General features: G+C 44.5%; 1 protein-coding gene across 2 annotated transcripts in view; it reads right to left on the reverse strand.

The window, feature by feature from the left end:
* Nucleotides 1–25,229, reverse strand: part of LOC133353041 (high affinity cAMP-specific 3',5'-cyclic phosphodiesterase 7A-like) — a 119,541-nt gene extending 94,312 nt beyond the window's left edge. The window contains exon 1 of one of the 2 annotated variants that reach the window (XM_061569129.1): nt 23,343–25,229. In XM_061569129.1, coding sequence (XP_061425113.1) covers nt 23,343–23,642 — 300 coding nt within the window. In that variant the 5' untranslated portion in view covers nt 23,643–25,229. The remainder of the gene's footprint in view (nt 1–23,342) is intronic. The other variant, XM_061569128.1, reaches the window with a different exon arrangement.
* Between the last annotated feature and the right edge of the window lie 448 nt (nt 25,230–25,677).

Genomic DNA, 25,677 nt, shown 5'->3' on the forward strand with positions numbered 1-25,677 from the left:
ACAGCACCTATCTAGCAATCAATTATTTTGATTCAAGAAGTGACACTCAAAACATAAATGCCAAAGCAATCTGTAAGCCAAGAAACTACATGATTGCAAGATGTAAATTCCAGAGGTGCATGTGGAACAAGTTGTAAATACATTTATTCTGCTTGCTAATCTGTGGCCTTTCCTTCACCTCCCCCACCATCGTGCGCAATGACAAGATGGATTGTTCAGAAGTTGATCTTATTTGAAGTTCGAACCAGAAGCTGAATGTTTGCACTCTGGGCAAAGGTGGCTTCACTTGAAGGGGCATTCAAATGGGATGATGTTCTTGTGATCAAAGTCCAGCGTTGACTTTGGGGATGCACACAAGCATACATGGCATGATAATGTTGTTATATATATATATTTTTACATTCTAGGACAATACGCACGCCAATTCCATGCACTGGGATAGTGGTGGCACAGTGGTCAAGTGCGCTGCGCCGACCCGAGTTCGATTCCCAGCAGTGGCCGACGTGACTAACGAGTGGCATCTGAACGAGTCCCGGGTGCCCTCTTCACGCACCTGCACACATGAGCGTGGTGAAGTATGGTCAAACAACTCCCACGGTGACCAACCAGGCACGGAGGGGGCTTTTATTCTAGCAGTGGATTTAAAAAGTGCTGCACATTCGTTAATTTACGTTTTTCTTCTGCTGTACTCAATTTAAACTGCAAAATACCCACAGGGTTAACGTAATATTCGGAGAGTGTTTTACGCAAGAATACGCCATCATGAAATGAAATTTTGCCAAAAAATAATATGGCATTAAAGAAATGTTCTGCTGTAGTGGTAACAATGAAATAAACAATTAATCAACATCAATATATACCAGATCGAGACCGCCCTATGTAGTATTAATGGGCAACACTCCTCCAGTTCTACGAATCAGCACAAGCCCGTCACCAAAATAAGCGCAAAAATCCAAAAAGTTGAATCGCTTATATTTTTCTTTCCCAGCATCTGTTTAAAACTCCCTTGTGTTCGAGTTGGGCAGGGAGGAAATGCTGACGCAGCAACTAAAATTACTGTTTATGCAACCGTGTTGCCTTAACTGAATCTAATGTCAACTCTGCTTATTGTCATGCATTTTTGCGCCCCCACCCCCCGCCCCCAAAAAATCCGCCATGCCAAAGTGAATTGCAGTGTTATTTTCCCTCCACGTTTTAAGTCTTTAACGTCATGCGTGCCACTGTAGTTCAAGGATGGTTATGAACAAACTATCTTTGCAAGCCTGCCCCACCTTATTGAGAACATCTTTGCATTTCCATCCTCACCATCAGGAGCCATGGGGACTATCCTCACTGCTCGGTTAAGCCCTCCCCACCAGGCCGTCACCAGCTTCTCCCGATGCGATAATCTATTTAGCTCCGGCAAACACGCCAGTTTCGTCGCTCCATCTCCATGACGGACGAATTTTTTCGGGCGTGTTCATTCCCCTGTCATTAGTCTCGACACAGCGTCGGCTATCGTACCCGGTTGCAGTGTGTTCTCAAACCAATACAATGTCTCTAACCTCACGTGGATGTTATCTAATCCGTGTGTTCTTTTTGTCTCTCATTGCAATTCCAAGCATGCACATCTCCATGCTTCTTCGTGCACTGTTCAGTCGTTGCTCAAATTACATCGTCAATGTCCATGTTTCTAATCCGTATCTATAGCAGGTCATGTACATGGGTTAAAAACTTCCTTCTTTAGGAAAATCAGTACACGTTGGCTTTTTATTTTTAGGTTCAGTTTCTATAAAATCAAATTGATTTATTTTACTTTATAATATTTAAGGTGAATGTGGCATATAACATACATAAGCATGTATATTATGCACGATTGAATGTATGCTACTGCAATGGTTGCAGTGGATAGATGACATATTTGGCAGGGCGAATAAAAAAAATGCAGCACCCACTATGGGCAGTGAATAGCATTGCGTTAGAGAAGTCGTTTATTTGGTGGATACACCACCATTCCAAAAATCGCTCCACATCCAACTGTGACCAAAGTGTCATCAGTTCTGCATGCGTTCAGCTCGTCAGTTGTGCACATTGACAAGCGTACACAGGTCCAACCCAATCAGGAATCATTTAAATCCCCGATTATTAAGCCATGTACCCTACTGTACAAACGACCTGAGACATTGAAGTACATTTTTGCAAATGGCATGAGACTCAAAGAAAAGAACTCTTCGTCGTGGCTTTGCCCGCTCGAGCCTGTGACATAAAGCCAAACGTGTTGATGAATGCAAGGGTGGAGCATAAATCAGGATTGGAATTCAAACATTGACGTCATAGGCAACACTTTGCGGCAACTCCAGTCCCTGCATTCCACGTCTGATTTATGGTTCACTGCAACATTCATTTACATTTTGGCGTTGATACTAAAGGCAGGTTTACTCCGCCAAGCTGGTTTCACTCACACGGGGCTTGCCGCAAACTGGTTTGGAGCAGCGTGTGTTTACACCGCATTTGTGAGCCAGTCTCGTGACGTCACATGCAAAACTATCAGTTCCTTTCTTTATTTACAGCAACGGGCAAGACACCCTGTTGAAATAAACCTTTATTCTTTTGCAACAGCGATCCGTGCCGGCACTGGAACACAATGGCCCGTGAATGTAAATGACGCCACGGTCTCTGGGGGGCCTCCGCAGAGCACACAGCAGTCGGCTTCGACGATGCGCCCCCATATATGGTACCTTAAATCACCGACATTTGTTAACCCGCCTGCGTCAAAGCACGCTAGGCAAATTACCGTCCGTGATGTCAAGCTCATAGGTGTGGTCACGGCTGTATTGTTGCTCTGGCCGGCCCGTGTCATGATGGAACAGTGATGTCACCGGCTAATTTGCCTCCCAAATCAGATTGGGTTCAACCACTTGCAGCAAGCAGAGGGGTGGGAGAACAAGCCGGGCGGGCGAGTGCAGGGCAGGAAGATGCCTGTGGACGCAAGAGTAAACTGAATTGACTGCAGACCACAGTGAAGAGAGTGCAGTGAATGAAGCCTTCGTTGAATTGCATCGGAAAAAATTATATCCTTTGCCACGTATACTTGCGTACCAGCAGACCTACACGCATTGCCCCCTCTGTAATACTGCACACTTACCAAAGTTATACCATTCGCTTGTAAACATTGCCCCTTTATTCATTCCAGAAAACCTAATTTGTCCGTATTCTTTGCAAAAACTGAATCTAATAGGAATTCAAGGGATTACTGTTCAATTACCATCTACAAAATGTATTTAAGGGAATAGAGTACTCTGTTCAAAATAAATCAACTAGAAATTAAGTTTCGTACATTAATGTCATGAAGAATTAACAATGTCCAGCCTTTTGACAATGCACTGCTATATGAAGGCCTCTCCACGTTGTTTCGGTCATGCAAATTGTTTGAGCAAACTTCACGGGGCTGGTGAATAAATCGTGAAAGGATCCCTGAGAACCGGTTTACAATACCACTCGCCACAATCGAGAGCCATGGACGGGGGAGCCAGGTTCATCGCAGAGCGTGGAAACCTGCACCAGCTCTCCAGTCGCGGCGATTTATCTAAAGATCATATATCCTCACTCTATCCAGCAGTGAGATTCATAATATCGCGCCTTGTAACCTATTGTGAATATTCTAACCATCAGATGATGTTCCCATATCCAGGCTTTGCACATATCCTTCTGTAGTCCAGTCCTCCCTAGGCGAGTAGAGTGCGACATTGCACTGTAACCACATTCAAGTAAAAATGAAGGTGCATTTGCTAAAATGGAGCAACCAACATTTCGGCTGAAATTGCACCGGGGTCAATAATTTCCACTTACAAACTGCACAACACGTCAGACATGGACTGCATTGAACACTTCACACTTATCCACGGGCCAAAGTTCATTGCACAATTTCCAAAGCTTATGCCTAGACAGTGCAAGCTGTGGCCAACACACACTCCACATTTCACCCATGTATATGCAGGAGGATGTTATAATATATGGCCAAAAAAGTAAGTGTCCCTCTTTTATCAAAACAGCGATGGAATAATGCAGGTGGTCCCTTGGCGCGTGGCGAGAATTCCACATGCCTATGGTTGGGAAAGTGTTTCCGTGAGATAGCCGCTGAATGATGCAAATCTCAAGCTTATAAACGTGGCTGACAAGAGTAAAGTTTGGGAATGCGATCATGCAGGAACACTTTCACGAAACGTTTGAGAAAATAAGTGAATAGATATTATCTCTAGCATAGCGAATGAAAAATGTGTGTGAGGTTACCTCTTAAAAATCAGATTCTGGAATGGTTTGATCATTTCTCATACATACATGCCCATGCTCCAACCAACATGTGGACTGGCAGTCCCGTGCCAACAGTTGAAATTCCACATTCCTATGACGGGGACGAGTGTTTTGCAAGACAACAACTACGCATACAGTACCGTCTGCTGAATAACCCATCGGAGTCAAGATAAAAAAAAATAGATTTACACACTACGAATCCCACGACTTGAGATTGATTCTCGGTCACAGCTAACATCAGTGGCGAGCGATATTGTCGACCAGCATGCTGAAGTATGGCCAAACAACCGCTACGACCAAGACAGAATTATAAGGCAGACAGAGCAGTGGATTGACTTAAGTGGCGTAAATTATGATCACTGAAATATTCTAAAATATTAAACTATTAAAAGTAAAAACTATTTTTCCAGGTTAAGGCCCACTGAGCTGTATAGCTCATTTTCAGAAGCGATCTGGCCATAAATTATAGCTCAACGAAGGGTATATCACGTGGAAATTTATTGCAGCCAAATACTCTAAACGCATGTTGATTCCAAACATGGAGGAAAATACTGGAGGACCTGGAAAGAAAGATCCACGCGACCACAGGAAGAGAGACACGCAAACTCCAAATTTACCATCGTCAGTCAGGATCGAACCCACGACCTCCTGTATACCAGGCGAGGAAATGAACATGTCGCCACCGTGTTGCCCAGGCTCAACATAGGTAACACATCTTCATTTTGTGAAACGTACTTATTTTATTTGTTACATTGGAGCCGAGCGATGCAACGGAGAGCGAACGTCCTGATTTTTTGGGCAGCACTGTCCCATTCGCAGCCATGCTCAGACAGCACAGCACTGCACAGTGAACACACACGAGCGGACGGACGGTGCGCACCGAGCTTCAATGTAGACGAGTGCGCGCCGAGCAGGGGGTGGCGGCAGGGCCCTGCAACCCGAGCCTATCCCCTTATTCCCTGCACGCAGGCACGGCTGTGCAAACAGGCATGCGCGCCGCCGCCCGTGGTAATTGGCATGCAAGGGGTGGTGCGTGCACACAACCGGGAGGGAAAGCCACCCGATCGGACATTCGGGCAGCGAGCGTCGCCACGCAGCTTAACCTGCCTTGCAAATAACCCCCCCGTTTCAAAATTACAGTACATTATAAAAGCGCGCTAATGTAAATACTATGGTAGATGCATGTACGAACGCGCGCATGTTTCAATGCGGCGCATTATATACCGCAACCATTTAAACCTTTAAGATGGGCAAAATCTCTTCCTGCGAGTTCCTGCACAAATATTCACAGATATTCAGGGTCGTAACATAGTCACGTAAATAGGCGAATAATAACGTCAAAATCACTCAAAAATAATTTACGTGTTACCTTTATAATGAGATCATAATGATAAATAACCACAATTCACGTAAATAATTTATATCAACCACCATAAACACACTCAACCTTATGTGTTGATCCTGCTTAGTAATTGGACGGGTGACCACCGCCGGAGGGGCTTGCCAGTTGCCGTAGGAGTGGGGGCTGCAAGGCAGCCAGGAGACCGCCGTGCTGAGTGTCACTGCCTCGCGTGTGGGCTTTCTCGCGGGTTCCAGACAGCTCCCCACACACTCATTCGTGGAACGGGCAAAAACATCCCAATTGCAGGACCCTCCTAAAAAACGAGTCGTGAAACTCAATGAGGGCTTCGTGGATGAAAGGGCCAGGTCGCAGGAATAAAACCAACAACTGCTGAGAGAGTGGAGGCCAAGTCCACGGGGGACTGCTCCGGCAAACAAGTGCTCGTTGCTACTCTTTGGGTTTTTTCGGTAAAGTCACGTAGGTAAAAAATAAAATAACGGTTCCACCTGAAGACGGAAGCTTGCGTTGCCTCTGAAACGTCGTGATTTAATTTAGTTGTTTTCATTTCTTTTATTTTTTACCTACGTGACTTTACTGAAAAAACCAAAGAGTATGAATCCTTGCAGTCACGAGAGCTGAAAATCTAGAATTAAGTGCTCGTTGCTCCGAAAGTTCGGTAGAACTCTTTGCCGTGCTGCAAAAGCCTACTTTACGAAATAACACATCCAAAACATTTGTTTTGAAAATACTATTTTCCTTTAAAGTACAATTTTCCTTTCGCTCCGATAATTTTCATATCCTACGTAACGGAATAGACAAAAGAGTGAACGAACCAAGTGCGTACGAGGCCTTATGAAGAGACTAATATAATTTCGTCCTTTATTTAACCCAGCAATAGATGATGCAGTGGGACTGATCATCTTTATTGCTGGAAAGGTCCAAGTGTTGACACAAGTAGGCTAAACCATTACTTTAAAAGTTTAATTGTAACATTACATTCATATTGTAACACCGTACTGCCCTCATATTTTGAGATTTGGATTAAGACGGCAACGTAATGGGTTTCGCAAGCAATTTAATTTATCTGGGAGTTTAATTAACATTGACTTTAAAGCACGTGGCAGCTTGGTAATTCACTGTTCAAATTATTAGGAGCAGAGCAATGCCTTGCCGTACACAAGTTTCATGACAAACGTGTAATTCCATGTGCCTTGAGACCAGTCAAACATCTTGAATATAGTTCGTGCCCTTAATGAAAATAAATTTTGGGTTGTTTTGTGCACTCTTGTAAGTATACTTGCATATTTTGAGACCGCTTTAAAAAATTCGTTTTAATAGCAGTTTTCCGTGACAATTTTGCCTCAGATGAGTATTAAATCACTTTATTTGTCTTCGGAAATCTAATGAGGTGGTTGCCTTTAGCAATCATAAACTCAGGGAGATGCACAAACACAGGTACGGATACACGAATAAAGCAATGCTACACGAACAAGGACAGCAACAGAAGAAACCGGTAGCCCGTGAAAAAAATCTAAACAGGGGGAGCACGTGTGAAGCCTTCGAAGACGCCAGGAGTGTGCAAGGTACACATATGAGATATACTATACTTACAAATGTGGGCATGCTGAGGAAGGTGCAACGTTCTGGCATTTGTCAGCTTGTGATTAGCATACTCGCAATGGGAACATCAGTTTTACTACATTCAAAACAAGAAGCCATGAGTCCAAGGATAAAGTGTGAGGTCGAACGCCAAAAATCTGAGCCGAGTCTAAGGCTGGGAAGCCTTGCAGATCGAGATCAGTGTCAAGGCCATTCAGGGCTGAATCCTCGAGGCTGAGGCCAGCGTCAAGGCCAGTCAAGGCCAGGTCCTCCAGGCTGAGGCCAGTGTCAAGGCCATTCAAGGCCAGGTCCTCCAGGCTGAGGCCGTAGTCAAGGCCAGTCAAGGCCAGGTCCCCTAGGCTGAGGCCAGTGTCAAGGGGAGTCAAGGCCAGGTCCTCCAGGCTGAGGCCAGTGTCAAGACCAGTCAAGGCCAGTGTCAAGATCAGTCAAGGCCAGGTCCTCCAGGCTGAGGCCTGTGTCAAGGGGAGTCAAGGCCAGGTACTCTAGGCTGAGGCCGTAGTCAAGGCCAGTCAAGGCCAGGTCCCCTAGGCTGAGGCCAGTGTCAAGGCCGTTGGGGCTCTAGGCCAAGTTCTCGGACGATGCCACACACCCGAGGCCAAGGCGAAGAATCAGAGTTGAGGAAATGTTCCGAGCCAACCTCGTAGCCCAGGAACAGTTGCCAGTATTCAAGTCTTCCAGTTTGCATAAAATCAGTTCCATGCTGCTGCCTGGAAGTTCCTGCATGACATTACAAAAGGGAGCCCCCCCCCCCGCCTCATGCAAAGATGGCATTAATTCCTCTTCCAATTTATTAAAAAAATTGCACCATTTATGTGGTCAGGTCAACATATGAATTCTCAAACTGAATATAGAAGAGGAATGTCAGATAATTTCAGTTAGCAAATTATAATGGGTTCCTCACTTTGTTAAATGTAGGACAATGAGCTGAAATTACCCTGACTTCATTACTGTGTTAATCACTCAAAAGTCTGCAAATAAGGCTGAACATCTACCAATGCTTAACGAGTATAACCATTGAATATCTGTGCTCTAGTAATCAGACACTATACAGTCCCATAATGCAAAGTAATTGTCAACATAGAAAGTATTTTCGAACAAAATAAAAAAAATACTCTTTGCCTCCTTCCCATATCGGTCTCTTCACTTCATTTTATTTCTAAAATAAAAATATTGTTAACACGTGCCTTTCGCCACAGAAGCATTGGTTTAACACAAACTCTGAAACAGAGTTGAAATGATGCACTCGAGAGAGCCATGTGGCTGATGTGATATAAAAACTATGTTTTTGTTGAGGGAGAATGCGATGTGAATGAGACGTATTTTCTGCTTATTTATTTTGTTATTTATATCCTTCAAATTGATATTTTGTCATGCATTGCAGCAAGCAAACATCCAGATAGTGTTGAAACACTCGCTAAATTGCACAATCACCATATGTGGCGATACATCCTCAAGCTACACTGGCTGCAAACAATGCACAAGGTTCACTTTCAGACAAAAGCAGACGCTGGCAACGATCTCAGCTCCGATCACGGCAGACGCCAAAAGCTCCACACGAATGTCAGCAAAAAATGTGATGCTGTTACTCTCACTATATCACAAAAAAACATACCGCGCATTCACCAACAACACGGGTCTCAACAGGAATCATATATAGAAAGTTTCAGGCAATCGTCCTTCTAAACATAAACACGTTTAATTATTTTACGTGCGATGAAAACGTACCATTGCTCAAATCGTCGCCAACTATATCTTTTTCCTTTTAAGGCCGCAATGTTGTTATTGACGGTCGTGGTGAGAATTTTTGTTAATTGTGCACCACTGCCAACGCTGCTTCACATATATTTTTAATCCCATCAAATACATCTGTCACCAATGACACAGTTTTACGGAGGAACGAGCGACCCACAATACAAACGGCACTTTTTTTTAACACGCGTAACTCGGCTGAGTGTCGTCCACTCACAATCGTTTGAAGCATCACTATCAATAACAAAAAAAAACTTTAATCTCACAACTGAGCAATCGAATACAATCACTGCATTGGTGTTGTATTCAAACATATGCCAGTATTGTCACTTGAGTTCTATAATAAAGCATTCGAATGTAGGTCTTACACAATATTTTCTGTCATTAAATAAAAAAAACTCTTCCACAAGGAGTCAGTCAATCCAGGGCGCAGAGCCTATGTGTTTGTGTGTGTACCTGCAAAATGTATTCATTTGTTGGGTTGCATCTTCCTTGAGGGTGTGCTAAATGATGACTGTGCTCTTCGCGAGTCGTGAAACATCCCCCCCTACCCTGTATGATTAAGGCCAGATCGTGAAGGTGTATGCAATGTATGTTGAACTTGTTTCGCATCTTACGTAGCCAACCGTGCAAATCGGAGGCACTGCCGAAATGAGTTTTCAATCTATATGATTTAAAATTGCATAGCTCCAGTCGCTTACTGATATCGGAAGGAGAACAGTTCCAGGCGGCCACAGAAGCGCATCTGAAAGCGGGCGATGCGGTGACAGTCTTTATTCGATGGTTGAGCCAAAAACTGCTGCCGTCATGCTCGCAGGAACACCCCTGCGGCAGATGGAGATCCAAACTCCACACACAAAAGGCTGCAACAATATAGTAGGACATCCAGCGATGCACTATACGGCTACTTACCTCATCAAAAGGAGAAGGGCCATGTCGACATTTGTCAAACGCAAATTAGTTATGAAAAACAAGCGTTGCATTCATGAAGCTCACAACACGTCTTGTTTAGCACTTGTCATTTGCTCATAACAACGCACCCAATACTCGCGGGTGCGCTGTAAGAATGTTGTACTTCCATTGTTGAAGTCCAATTATGGACATTAGAATGATATCCAGTAGCATTAACACGTTTGGTATGAGGTTGACCAGTGACAATTCATTGTTGGCAGGGGAAAGGAGGTAGCTGGAGAGTGGGGTGAAACTTTCGGCCGTGGCACAGGCTTGGGGTGTGGAGCAAAACCAGGGTAAAGTGCTCGCCACATCTCTCTCCGAGTCTCAAGGCTCTGAATATTTACGTTCTGCGTGATCCAGTTGCCCTGACAACTGGGAAGGGGGGTGGTGGGCAGTAAAAACTGCTCATCCTGCAAAATGTTCTGGGTTTGCCAAGACCGAATGATGAGGATGAAGGCAAAAACTGTGCTCGCTCACAGACACGCAACCTCATGCCTGTGGCTGCGCGCGGGATGTGAACGTGAACGAATGCAAGCTGAACATCCTGCACGAACGTTCGTTATGACAACGATGATATTATTAACCACTTTTGAGAAAAATTAACTCAACCATTTTTTTTTTTTACCAGGTTAGGCCCACTGAGCTATATATAGTTCGTTTTCAGAAACGACCTGGTCACAAATTATAGCTCAACGAAGTGGCTTATCACGTGTAAATGTACAGCAGACAAATACTCTAAACACATATTTCTAAATGTGGTGGCAGAAATCAGAGGAAAAATCTACACAGCCGCGGGGAGAACATGCAAACTCCAAATATAGGAGGCGAGGTAATTAAAATCTCGCTACCTTGGTGCCCCTACTGAATATTAACACAAGTAATGTACATAAAATAAAACTACTATAGTTGTTGTAATCCCTATCTTCAGATGATTAACTAATGTTCTTATTCTACAACTTTACAAGTCATTCGGGTTCCCAATGAGAGCATATTTGTCACTGTATGATAAGATCTGTACAGAAACACTTCTATAAACGTATAACATATTAAAAAGGTATGGACTAATGTCAAGTTGTGTGTCTGCTCCAATGAGCAGTATTCATGTTATTTGGTGACCCTTAGGCATTTATGGAAAGTCCACATTCCCATGCAGGGGACCAATCTGTCCACGGCATGACCATTGTTAACATATCACAAAGTGGAACTCATTTTTTTGACCTAGGACAAATGATGGCCGAGTCCAGCCCAGACCAGGATTTGAGATTACATCACTTCCATTGGGAGCCATGTGCTCTTTAACCAGTGCCTACCCAACTGGTTATGTAATCATAAAAGAGAAAACTAATATGCAAAATTGTTTAAAATAATGAAATGGAGATGATCATAATACATTCTAGTTTATGAACCAAGTGAACTCTTATAATTATGGGGGGAAAAAATGTTTATTACGAGTAAAGATATACTTTAGCTTTTGTTCTGGTTTATTCCGCAGAGGGATCGAGTGAATTCCACATTTCGCTTTATTGACTATTGCCGTCACACAAGCTCGGGAAATTGCAGTAAACCCAGAGTTTAACGGCAACTGCTCTGCTGTTGTCCAACATTCCAGTAACATAACACATTTTAATTCTGCCACGATAATGTGGCTCTGCCCCAGCCGTGGCAAAGGGTCACTGGCTGGAATTCCTAGCTCCACTGTTGGGGGCCATTTGCCCGGCATGGAATCCTGAAACTTGTAGTCCTTCCAAGCAAGTATTGGCCCACGAGAACACTGCTTGAGCTTACATCGCAGCCATTTAATATGCCCACAATCATGAATACACGGGATCATGCCACAAACTATGATTTATTTATTTTTGCCAGGTAAGGCCCGCTGAGCTACGTAGCTCTAAATTTACGCCATATATATGCGTCACCAGGTTATTGCAATTTTAGACACTACACACAGTATGACGCGTTGTGGCATATCGTGAGTCGACTGTACAAATAACTCGGAGGCCTGAGTTGTATTCCCAAAAATACAAATACAATTCATTCGTGAATTAAATTACGACCGAAAATTGTGGCAAACCATTTAATAATTGAAGGGGTGAAATGTATATCCATCGTACTTTGCATCAACACAGACACATCACAAGTGACAGATGTAAATAAATAACACAGCATGAGGCTGAAGTAACAACACGAGCATATACACTATTTTAACAAAAAACTAATTATATTCGAGCCGAAAACATGCGTACAACATCTGAGCACTTACTAAACTACATATAAACAAAGTAGGAAGGCAGAAGGCAGATAGAACAAAATCAATGGAAATGCTGAACATGCTGATAGAATTAGTAGATAGGTCTTCAGGGTGACATGCTTTGAGTGTAGGAGCAGCAGCAGCAGAAAGAATGAGCAGCAGGTAGATACAGAGCCCCCCCTATTCCCCACCATATTAAGACTGGCCCAAGGTTGAGTTAGCAGGTGGAATAGTGAAGAGAAATGAAAATCGGAACTTCAGTAAACACTGTCGTCTTGCGGGCATTAAGGATTTTACATGTTGTGTGCGTACGTACAAGGGGCAGATGAACAGGCCTTGCAAGAGGGTATTCAATGTAAGACACCTGACGGTATTTGCAGCGCTTCAACACGGCACTCTGCTTGCTAGCCGAGAACAGGTAGTCCCCTCGTTAACATCACTGCACCACGCTGTGAGAAGTCGTCATGGGTTGTCCTGTGGAGGGGATGTCCCCTGCTAGGAGCGGGGGTTGGGGGGATCTTCAGCAGAGGCATTTGGGACTGCCGCTGGAGAAGAGCGACACCTCCCCAGTGCTCGACGGCACATGGAGAGGATGTCCTCGACTCGATCTATGCTCTTCACAAGGCCCTACCGCAAAAAGAGCTTAATAAAATAAGCCTCACACAGAGCATCGCACGCGTGACTTTATAATATACCTCTTGAAACAGTTACAGTAGAATAAGTGAAATATGACAGCTGAGGGACGGCAAAGCACGCACGGTGGCAAACACACACCTCGAGAAACCGGTCACCAAGGCGCGCGCACACACACAAGACGTCGTGCGTTGTGTGCGTGAGTGTCACCGCCCCTGGTGACGTTGCGCGAGCGAGCGGCCGACCGTCGCGCGTGTCGTACGACGATGCCAGCAACATCGGTGAAGGTGAGAGAGATCATCTCGAGCGCGCATTGACGTCACGGGCGGTGTGCGGCGGTTGACGTCGAAAGGTGGCTGTCAGTGCTCAGAGTCGTGGGGAGAAACTCACGCAGGCCAGCTTGCACAGCTGCCTTGTTTTAGTAATTTATTTCAGTCTGAAAACATTTTGGCGGTGTGGATTATTTTTTTTCTTGCTCAAGCCACAGTGTGTTTATATGCTATTATTTTACATTAAGGTGTTCATGAAAAAAAAGGACAGCACTGTTCTTTTTGACGGATGAAGTCACATCGTGACAATGTTTAACTGGTTCATACAAAACCAGCTCCATTGTATTGAAAACAGGCCCGGCAAGTAAGTCAATGGGCCACCATGTCACATGAAAAGTTAAGTTTCACAACAACCAGCACACAAGTGACCCTGCTATTAAGTGCGTAGATATGCATCAGGTATTGGTTGAGTCAAATAATTATTCAATTACATCGTTATTCAGACATACAAATGCTACTACCTCAACATGTAAAAAATATTCAATTGCCTTCACTGCCAATTTAAATATCCCATTTTTATTGTACTCTAATAATGAACACCGAAAGATCTCCCATTCATGCAATTATGCACACAAAAGCAGACTTAACTGCGTACATGCATACATAACCATAACATAATTATACACATGACATTATGCCACACGTACTCAGTTCCAATAAGCATGAGTAATGTTGAGCTACATGAATAAAAATTCATTTTTTTTTCTTTTCATTCTTGGCTCTCAAGAGCATTTGTTCCATAAAAAAAATACTTTTAATAATATCCTGATATTGAGTCCAACAAAAATGTGAAAGTGAATTTTTTTTATCTATCCAATTTCGAAAAACCTTGTAACTAAATAAACAGCACTAATTTGACAGGGGAAAAAAAGCTTCATTTCAAACCGACTGAAGCCGACGAACAAATATTAAAAACAAAAATACAAATATTCTGGCACGAGGGTTATGCATAAATATAGTAATTGAGAACACATTGAACAAAAAAATTGATCATTTATTAAAAACATGGAAATATGGACATTTCCAAATTGGGCAGAACTGGCTCAAATGTAACGTTTTTTTGTAGCAAACAGGAACTAATTACCACTATCGCCATGCAATGCCTCTACGCAGATCATTACAAGGTCAGCAAGTGAAAACATGTAAACTGTCAGCCAGCTAATCCTTCATAGCAGCATGTACTAACACAATCATACAATAGGACAAAACAGCAAGTGCGTCGCCATTATTGGCACCGTACATAACAATAATAATTTTTTTATAAAACCTATAACTGCTGGTTTCTCAATTTAAAATAAAAATCGTGAGTAAGAATGCAGTAAATGAAAATAACTGTATTTATGAAGACCCACTGCTCCTCTATGGGAAGTAAATTAAAACTTCATGCCCCGTTGACGATGATCGTTGCCTCCCGTGAATCGAATGTACAACATTTAGTAAGCGTCAAGGTTCAGTCTTCGCCATCAGCAATCGTCGATCCACTGCTGGATGAAGGCCTCCCCACGCCGTCGCCATCTCTGACGATGTACATCCAGTGGCGGGGCGGACTACACTTCTGCTTCGTGTCATCTCAATGCGGCATTAAGGTTTGCTATTTTATACAAAAACAATTCACAAACTATTTGCCAGAGTAAAAACTTTATAACTGTGCGATGTCATTGTACGGTGTTAGTGGTAATAAAAACACGTTGCAACTAGGTGTCTACAATAAGCATAGCCGCTGTTAGGCAGCTTATATTTGTGCCCACAGTCAACTGCATTGTAACCTGCATACCTCTTCATGGGAAGCCAATAGTGGTCATTCTATGGAGAAAGAGAGGCTGGCCATGCCAAGGGAATTTGGGGTTGCTATCAGTGACTTAGGCTCTCCGACGGACAGAAGCAGCGCATCATTGCTCATTTGTGTAAGGAAACAGACTTTTGCTGGGAAAAATCTATAAAAAAAATAGACAGCAGAGTGAAATAACTAAATTTACCATATCTGTGATTTTGTAGGTTCCCATGAGACGCAAGTAGTGTGTACAATGAAAATCCTAAAATACACGTCGATGCGAGGAACACTTTCGTGGATCTTGAAATCCACAATTAATCTCGATAACAACTCCTCAAATTTGCAGTCAAAATAAACAGATGGACTTTTGCATTGCCAGATTTGTGAGGCCTTTACCCAGCAGTAGCTCATCAAGCCATCCATCTCCGTGTCTGTTTGCGTGCGTCTCATTGTCTGCGAGTTTCCCTCCATATCCCGGTGTCTATCTCCATCTCTCTGTTTTCTCTCAATCTCTCTCTTTGTATTTCTGCGTGTCTCGGGTATTCCCACGTGTCTGTGTACGTCCCAGCTGTGCTTCGAAGATTTACCAAGTGCTTTTAAAAAAATCGTGGGGGGCCAGGCCTCGCAATTTTAGTCGGGAGTTAAATGCGCCGACTCCAAACATTGCCAAAGACTCGTGAATTGTTGGGATTTGCTCTGAACTGCAGGGGCGTCGTGGAAATAAAATGATGCGCAGATTAAATCGGATGGCAGATTTTCGGTTTCACCAGAATGACAATTTGACTGTAAAATAAGACCGGTGGTCATGGGGTAACAAAGCTGGGGAGGGCACGAGGAATTGAGTTTGAGAAAACCCTGATGCAGGCAGCACAGAGGTTTCATCCCATGTTCACCTCGTGTACACACAAGCAACTGCATTCCCAATCAATTGTTCGATGTGCATGGAAAAGCCAGTTGTTTAACTTAAGCTTGAATAAAAAAATACACGACCGTTAATATAAAGGAAATCCTTTGTCTAAACAGAATTATTATATTTTGTAATTTAGATGTGGATTTGTTCCAATTTGGTATCCGATACAACACCACTACAGCGACCGAGTCACGTGCACCGATGTTGCAGTTCCACGTGCCTACGGAGCAGTTGACATGCCAGGAGTGGTAGCAGGATAACAGCTATTGAACCAGTACTAATGTTCTCAGTGGCAGGTAACGATCAGTACCAATTAACCAGCTACCGAAAACAGAGCTGTACAGCATTAGCGCGAAAAGCTACGCATGTAGTAGTAGTAGTAACTAGCTACCTAGTGATGTGTACCACCATTACAAGGTGAAATTATAAAACACATGGGTCACTCTCTGTCATCTGAAAATCCGAAATTATTCACAAGCAAGAAATAAACAAGTCAATGCAGGAGAACGGTAATCAGTAGCCAACGTGTGCCAGCATGCGGTGGGGGTACGTCATACCGGCAATTCTCAGAACACCAAGCACGTGTAGCCGGTTACTCTTTAGACTGGATCTTATTTCTATGCTGCGATGTTTCCGAAGCAGATGAAACGGCAGTGAACATGGGGCTCCAGGACAAGTCGGTTTCACACACTGGCACTTCTACATTTATATTTCCACTATTCGTGGTAATACAGTCGAAGCATCCTGGTTATATACATAGGACTGGCCACAGCCAAAAGAAGCAGAGAGAAAATTAAGTCTTTATTCAGCCTTGGATAAAGAAAATCCGCAATTGACAATTTACATATTATATCCTCATGTAATGAAGATACACAAAAGAACCTGGCAAAGTTAATCCGGAAATTTTCACTCTAAATAGAAGAATTATTTTCTAAAATAGTGTTGCAAGAAAAAATTGCGTTGCATTTACTACTGCACCGCATGTTGCTGCACACTGTATGCAATGCTGCCGAACACATTTTTTCATTGCTATTGCTAATTACTACACATAGCAGAAATTAATTGAGAATTATGTTCACCATGCCATAATGACCACTAGAAGGAGTTGTACAGAAATGTGTTTTGAGTGGTGTAACGGCTTTTACCGAGAGCTGCATGCACATCCCCGACGACAAACCCCACTGTTGTCGGGCAGGCACGTGGCAATGATTTTCAAGTTGGGGTGCAAATAAGCATGGGGTGCCCCAAGTTGAGTAGGATCTCAGGGGATCCATGAATTCAATTGAAAGGACAGAACATAGCAGTTTGCTGGAAAAAAAACCTCATCAAAAAGTTAGGTGCAGCTCTCCACATACATATCCACGATTCCCAATATTCCAATGCTCTTGTTACTTCTATAACAACACATAAAGCAGCTGATATTTGTTAATTGCCACATGCCACAAATATTATGCTTATGACATGTCCAAGCATGACCACAAACAAGAGGGCACATCAATGTGCGTGTTCAAAAATGCACGTCAGTCTAGGAAGTAACCAAACAAAAGCGTCACGAACTTCTCTCCAATATACATTACGGCAGTGTGTGCCAATGCTCGTCCGCAAGCCACACATGTTAAAGCTTTAAGCCTTCGCGATGCACAGGAAAGCTCGCTCTATAACTGCAGCCTTGAGTCACAATCGATTCACCCACATGGACATTGTAAGACAGCTGCTGTGATGGTAGGTTCCAATGTGATACACCTGTATGAGCACGCCTTTGAAACGGTTGTGCAAGCTACCCCGCAGATGTTTTAACACGTGAGAAATGCATCGTCATAGCAGGATACCTTCATCAATTATAAAGCCGTGCTGTTTACAACCCGAAGGCAGTAGCATCAATTCCACATTTCACAAGCGTGATCCGTATGCCAACTTACCTTGAATGGCACTTAAATAGCAGGTATTATATGGGGGCTATCAACAAATCACTCACAATGCACCCATCTCATTACAAAGTAAGCAGGGCTGAGACTGGATAGTACTTGGATGGGCGACCAACATGCACATGCGTTACTACATGCTAGTGTGAGGCCACATTGTAGAAAGGCAATCCGCACTGACCATTCAGGTGAAGTATGGTCAAATAACCACCATGACCTGCACAGAGCGGAGAGGCCCTCATCCAGTCATCGTTTGACATGCACATGAGTAAATATTAACGATGTTACATTAACCATGTTACATTGCGTAAAGAGTGATGAATACAAAATAATGGGTGGTTACTAAATTGACACTGCAGTGTCAAACGACAGTCCCACACTCCGGCAGGAATTCAAAAATGAGCGTCACGAAGGCACTGACGTGGGCACTGCCGTGCCACAGTGTTTGTGGCGATACTGACGTGGGTGCATAGCGGCGTTTGTGAAAACGCATCGGCACCCGTTACATAAAAAGAATGCCAACGTTTGAATGGCTGCCGTACAAAAAAAACACGGAAATATTATAAGGGACACGACACTCGTTGACAATGCATTACACGATAAGAACTGCAGTCCTATGAAATGTGCGTGTGCACAATGCACGCAATTGGTATTTTGCATGCATTGTCAGTAGAGTTGCTTAGCAAGTTCCACACGAGTGAATGCTCCTCTCCATGGTATTACGTGATGCACAGCCCTTTATCAATCTACTGCTGGGTGAAGGCCTCCCCATGACTGGCCATGTGAGTGTGGTGAAGTACAGTCAAATAACCACCATGGTCAAATAACCATATTTCACCACACTAATCAGTGCAGTTTGGTGACAGAGGGACAGCCAATAACGACACTCGAAAAGATAAACCAGAACACCACATTTGGGGTCTCAATCAAAAGGCCGTTTTTGCAAGCCATCATTAAACACAGCCCCAAGCTGATTTTTTTTTAATTTCGCTTTCTTCACATACTCTGTACGTTAACAATTGATGGAAAATTAGGTTAGCCTTCAGCTTTGAACTTAACCTGAAAAATAGAAAAAAAAACGTGGGTGTTGGTGACCTACCGCAACACATTACGTTGAGAAGATTTGTTACCTTTGATGGAGCCATCCATGTAAATCCTAAAACATTGGAAGGAGTAACGGAGTAGTGGCTGGATGGCCCAATAAGCCATCCAGTCACCTCATCACTTCACAAAACTCTTAACAATCTCCAATGTAAATTGGCAGAGAAATCACTCGTTAATTTGGCCACCTTATATAACTTCCTAAAACAACAAGCAAAGGGATACGTGCAAAGAAAGAATTGCGATACGTCTGTGCATTGGCACGACTTCTAAAAGAAGCCATTTCATTAGATAATAAACGTAAACATAAACCGTTTACAATTGTTTACAAGACCTCCACTGAACGTAGAGGAACGCCCTACGCACAACATTCGCACAAGTTTTATGCTCTTCAAACGCAAACAAGTCATTTTGGTTTCTTGTGTGTACTATTACCTTCGGGCTATCATGAGCATACACCCACCACCATGTATTTGTATCGTGGTCGCTGGATGTCCCAGATTGTATTCCATTTGCCAGTGAGTTCAAAGTGTGAGGCCGAACCTCGTGGGCCCCGCTAACACACAGTGCCACCCACCCACTGTGGGAACACGTACACACAACAAGCTCACCCACCACTGCCTGATTATTTGTATGGACCCCCAGTGATGATGTTTACTATAAACGTGGACGACTGCATGCCAGTGCCTGGGCCAAATTTGGAATTATCCGCAATTACTGTACTAAATTGCAAAATTGTCCCTTCCTGAATCTTGAGCATGTGTACAGAAGTTTCCAGGGCTTAAAAAACGGCCGGGTTTAGAGTTTGTTGGGCCGCATACGTTTTAAAAAGTATCACACAACGATGCGTGTCTTGGCACACAAATGACTTATTACACATGTCTCCGATTATATTAGTACGTACAGTAGAATGTATTATATACAGGATATAAAGTGTAAACACACAGCACTTATAAAATAGTGTTTGTGTGTGTGTGTATAGTAGGCACAATGATTCAATTAAAATAATGATATAATCCTTCCACAAGACACGGGGATTTTAAAATACGATAAGTTAAACCATTTTTTTTTACATAACAAAAAACTTCCTTGTGAAAAGACACGAAAAGTGGCTACTGACTCACAAGTGTAGCTTGAAGATCAAGTGGAGGCTGTGATCATTCCACATAGCACACTGGGACAAGGACAGTCCTTTAAAGCAAGTTCCTTACACTACTTAGAACAATGATAAATTGAAAGGAATTCGCAGCACAAAAATGAGCTGTTCGCAAATAGTTTAATTATAGGAGGTAATAATTTTCTATGCGCTCCACAATGCCCTCTTTTCAACTTGAGAGTGACAGACATTCCCTATCTAATACCCACATGTTTGCCTCATCAAAAAGTGAACCACAAATCAATTTTCTACAGTTGCAGCCATTCCCCCGCCCTCCCCACCAGATGGAATTCTGTATATCGCGAATTAACAACTCCAGTGTGACTCGAATGTTGAACTGGCTACCTCTGGATTGCAGGCCGAAATGCCATGCTGTATAAATAATGCTCTACGGGGATCTATCGGCTTGCTAATTAAACCACCATGTGAAATGTCTACTAACGTTCAATGCAAGCCACTCATTCTCTTGTTCAACAGCAACGTCGCCAGGCTTGGACTGATGCTGTTTTTTTACAGTGGAGATAGTGGGAGTTTTGAGGGGGGTTTGCGTGCTACATTTTGGGAGGGGTTTCCTCGTTACATCTTCCTGTTTCTATCCCTTGTCTGTCCCTTTACGAACGCCGTGAAACCAAAGTGATGGAGTTTCATTGCGCCCCACTGCTCAGAGCTATCTCTCAGATTTAAACAGAAAAACAAATGCTGTCCGTATTGATTTCACATTATTCAGAAATATGCCCCGCGCTCGGCTAATACTGTAATATACACAGCATACTGTATTAATTTACACACCGTAGACATATGTCCGGGTACAGTACCTGCACAAGAGTTTGTAAATGTGCAATGCTGCACGAACAATTTGAATTAATGAAAACCGGGACGCACTCAAAACTGCACTTACCACCGTGATATAAATACGCAAACACATTTCACGTCGCCAATATTATAAATGCTCCAATATCTACTGACAAAAGGCAATGAATATCTGCCGCTTGGTGTTGTCGTGCCTCTATAGAATATTCACTCCTTCCAAAGTAGTAGTCGAGGCAGAACACAATACGTACGGCCGAGGAGGAGAGTCCTTTGAACACAATACATGGGTTGATTAGTGTACTGCCCGACCACTGTCACCTGTGTTGTAACTACATTATCGGGCCACTTGAGAGAAGCCACACAAAGAAAGTCACCCTCGTGAAAAATAAGATTTTGAGTTGGCTATAGAAGGCAATGGGGAACGCAATTAAGTATTCTTTAAATACAAAAAAAACAGACCACGATTCATTCAGTGAAACCACGAAATAGCACAACTTTGAAATGATAACAGTTGGAGAAACGTAGAACGATCTCGGTGTTTTGCAACTAACACAAACATTTGTTTTAAAGAAATTAGTTTTCAATCCAGATTTTAAAGTGCATCGCTCCAGTGGCTTCCTAATAAATTGTGACATTGGGATTGAGCAGCATTGCATACAAAACTTCACCAGGTCACTCTTACAAATGAGTCTCTCCTGGTCTCTTGAGTTCTCACCTGGTTAAACAAATCCACTCGACCCCACGCAAGGCTTATATTGTGTATAAAGCGATAAATATTAGCAGCTCCCCACTCACCATGGACACCTCCACCGCAGTGGCACTTATTTAAACAAATTACAAACGTGACTGTCCCAAACAAAATGCAGTACTGCCTAGGGCATCGTGATGCCGTCACACGTACCACCACAATGCAAAGTTGACACACTTGTGGTAAAGAAGGGGCCTCCTACAATGGAGAGACCCCCCTGAGTTACCAGAGAACTCCATCCCAGTTTATTGTCACGCTCAGGCATCCAAGGCATGGAACGCCTCAAATCGCTGTGCATGCGACAGTGCAGATTACCGTACATGTCTGCACGGTCAAAAAGTTTGCATGTTCGCTACTTTCCCTCCTGCACACGTGTAAGATGCACTTATTGTGTGAACGCGCAGACGAAGAGGGGTTTGGCAGACTTCGCTTGCTGTGCCGTCACTATGCACCGTAAAGTACTTGTGGCACAAGTAACAAACTCCGGCAGCTTTTGATGTGTGTCATCGCAGCACCGATGCATCAGCCGCTTTGATTGTTCACAAGATTCAACGGATTCAACTTTGAAATTCCGATAAAAAAACGTTGCAAAGAGGCGGCGTTTACCACTGCACCAATGCCCCCCCACCACCCTAGCACGTTCAGCGACCATCCGAGAGACCAGAAGAAGCATTGTATACCGGAGGAATCCGATAAGCTACTAAGCTCTTTTTCACAGATGTCCAGTTAGGAGGCACGTGATGAGAACGTTACAGCAACAATCAATACAAGCACACGACGGGAGTGCAAAGTACAGCGAAGGCAAACAAATCACCCAAAAAACCTACAAATTCAACTAAACCATCCCCATCAAACCAGGTATTCACCGAGGTATTCACTTAATGTTCAGACAACCACCGAGGTATTCACTTATTGTTCAGGCCACCACGGAGGCCACCACCGAGGTATTAACTTGTTCAGTATTCACTTATTGTTCAGACCACGACCGAGATATTCACTTATTGTTCAGGCCACACCGAGGTATTAACTTGTTCAGTATTCACTTATTGTTCAGACCACGACCGAGATATTCACTTATTGTTCAGGCCACACCGAGGTATTAACTTGTTCAGTATTCACTTATTGTTCAGGCCACCACCGAGGTATTCACTTATTGTTCAGGCCACACCGAGGTATTCACTTATTGTTCAGGCCACCACCGAGGTATTCACTTATTGTTCAGACAACCACCGAGATATTAACTTATTGTTCAGTATTCACTTATTGTTCAAGCCACCACCGAGATATTCACTTATTGTTCAGACAACCACCGAGATATTAACTTATTGTTCAGTATTCACTTATTGTTCAGTATTCACTTATTGTTCAGGCCACCACCGAGGTATTCACTTATTGTTCAGACAACCACCGAGATATTAACTTATTGTTCAGTATTCACTTATTGTTCAGGCCACCACCGAGGTATTCACTTATTGTTCAGGCCAACACCACCACCACCATCACCACCACCATCACCACCACCACCGAGGTATTCACTTATTGTTCAGGCCACCACCACCATCACCACCACCACCATCACCACCATCACCACCATCACCACCACCACCATCACCACCATCACCACCACCACCATCACCACCATCACCATCACCACCACCATCACCACCACCACCATCACCACCATCACCACCATCATCACCACCACCACCAGCAGCAGCAGCGTGTGGCAGCTAGCAGCGGCTCGCCCTCCCCAGCCTACCTGTGACAGAAGCCTGGGCTGAGGTCCACTGAAGAGGGCCGTGCAGGAGCTGAAGCTTATGGCGCCTCGTCGCAAGAGGACATGCTTGGGGATGGGTCGGTCGAGGGGCAGCACGGGCAGCTGGTGACATGTCTCCATCGACTTGGCCGCCTCAAGCTCCTGCTCCAGCTGATGATGCTGATGATGCTGCTGCTGCTGATGATGCTGTCCGGGCCGCAAGCTGTGATCTGCAGCCGGATCCCGGCCATGGGCCGCGGCGTCCTGGAGCAGACCGGACCCCGGGAACAGATCGGCTCGCATAGGAAAACACAACCGAGCCCCAGAAAAGCTGCGGGGAAATGAGAGCCCTGGGGTCGTCTCCTACTCCTCTTCCTCCTCCTCCTGCTCCTCCTCCTCGGGTCGGGGGTGTCTCTCTCAGTCCACACTCTCCTCTTCACTATCGATCTCGCTGTGAGGTTTGAAAGGAACGATGTAATAATACTGCAACGTCAGCTACAATGACGGACGCTAACGAAAAAAAAAACCACCCCACCGCTAACCAATTAAAAACACGAATGTCAACTTAAAAACGAACAGACTCGAAGCGAAGGAAACACGAGGCTCGCGTTCTCGCCGGCTATGATATTCCTTGGAGAAACAACCACCACCACCATCACCGCTACTACTCAAGTCCCGTCGTCTTCTCACGCCGTGTGACCATCCGTGCCGGAGGGGCTTGGCAGCCACGAAGAGAAGACGAGACGAGCGAGAGATGAGGGACGACCTCCACCGAGGCTGCCACGAAGCGACGACGGCGGTGGAGAGATCTCTCTCGTCGGTGTTTGCAATGGGAATCCGAGCGAGAAGACCCTTTCTTCTTATTCGCGTGTCTCACAATAACAACAACAACAACAACGACGAGACGAGAGCCTGTAAACAAGCTGGCGTTGTGGCTGGCCACGAAACAAGGGGGGGCCCTCTCTCGCCGCCTGCTTTCCGCCGTCGACAACGATGGACAACCACACGGCAAGACGCCGGAGACCGTGGTGGTGGTGGTGGATCGATGATGATGATCGATGAGAGCAGGAGGAGATGTGGAGGCTGCGGCGGAGGCTGCCCACTCCTTTTAAGTCAGCGGCAGAACGACGAAGCGACGCCGGCGTGAGAGCTCGGGGACATCCGCATCGTCCCCCGCGTTTATTTCATTGTTTCTCCCTCGCACCAACCCCGCCTTTCGCTTCTCTCTCTCTTTCTCTCTCTTTCTCTCCCCCTCTCTCTCTCTGTTGTGTGTGTGTGCTGAGTGTGCCGAGTGTTGCAACACGGTGGGTGACACGGCGAGCGGGAGATAGATGATGATGATGGTGGTGGGCGGGGTGGAGAACACACAATCTCCTCCCGTCCTTATCCTCCTTCTCTCTTGTCCTCGTTTATTCGCTGCTGCTGCTGTTGTTGTTGTTGTCGTCGTCGTTGTTGTTGTCCTCGTTGTTGTTTTCCCCTCGGTCTTCCTTCGTCATTGCCCGTAGCCGCCACCGCTGCTATTATCGCTGTTATTGTTATCGCGGATGGGGGGGGGGAGGCGGCAAGGGAGGATTTTCCCTCCCTTTAGAATGGGGAGGGGAGGGAGAAGGAAGAGGAGGAGGAGGAGGCGATAGAAGAGGAGGAAGAGGGAGGAGGGAATGAGAAGAAGAAATAAATAAAAATGTGCTTTAAATAAATAAAAATCCTACCAGCCAGCCAGCCAACCATGGGCGAGGAGGAGGAGAAAGAAAGAAAGAACGGGCGGGCGGTCGGGCAGACATGCGGCATTATCATTCCCATCGCGTGGCGCCTCCTCCTTCTCCTCCTCCTCCCCCCCACACACCGCCAGGCCACACAGCTCACGCATGTCGGCCCAGAGGATTTCCCTCCACACGTTGAATGTGGGGGGGGGGGTGGTGGGCGGTGTGGTTGTGTCAGAGGGCTTTTTCAATTGCGTGCCAAGAAATGTCCAAGCAAGCAACGTGTTCCCCCGTCCTCCCCAGGAGCAGTGTTGGTGTGCTCCGTCCCCCCTCACATCACGCACGTCCTAGCTCATCATGAGATTGCGAGGGCTTAAAGTCATTCGTCAGATGGAAGGAAGATGCGTAGACGAGAGACGAGCGAGATGAGAGAAATGTGGAGAGAAAGATGTGAGATTAGAGGTGGGGTGAAAGATGTAGTTTTAATTGAGATTTGTAGACAAAGAGATAAGAGATGTGGTCAATGTAGGCAAAAATAGAGATGAGAGAGATCAAGTGAAATGGCGTGTTTATATTAATTAGCCTGTTAGCTTATATTAAGATCTGAAATGGAGCTGATATCTGCTTCATTTCTTTCA

This window comes from Lethenteron reissneri, chromosome 42 (genome assembly GCF_015708825.2).
Source record: "Lethenteron reissneri isolate LAM-NWPU_2019-01 chromosome 42, ASM1570882v1, whole genome shotgun sequence".
In the NCBI taxonomy this organism is placed as follows: domain Eukaryota; kingdom Metazoa; phylum Chordata; class Hyperoartia; order Petromyzontiformes; family Petromyzontidae; genus Lethenteron; species Lethenteron reissneri.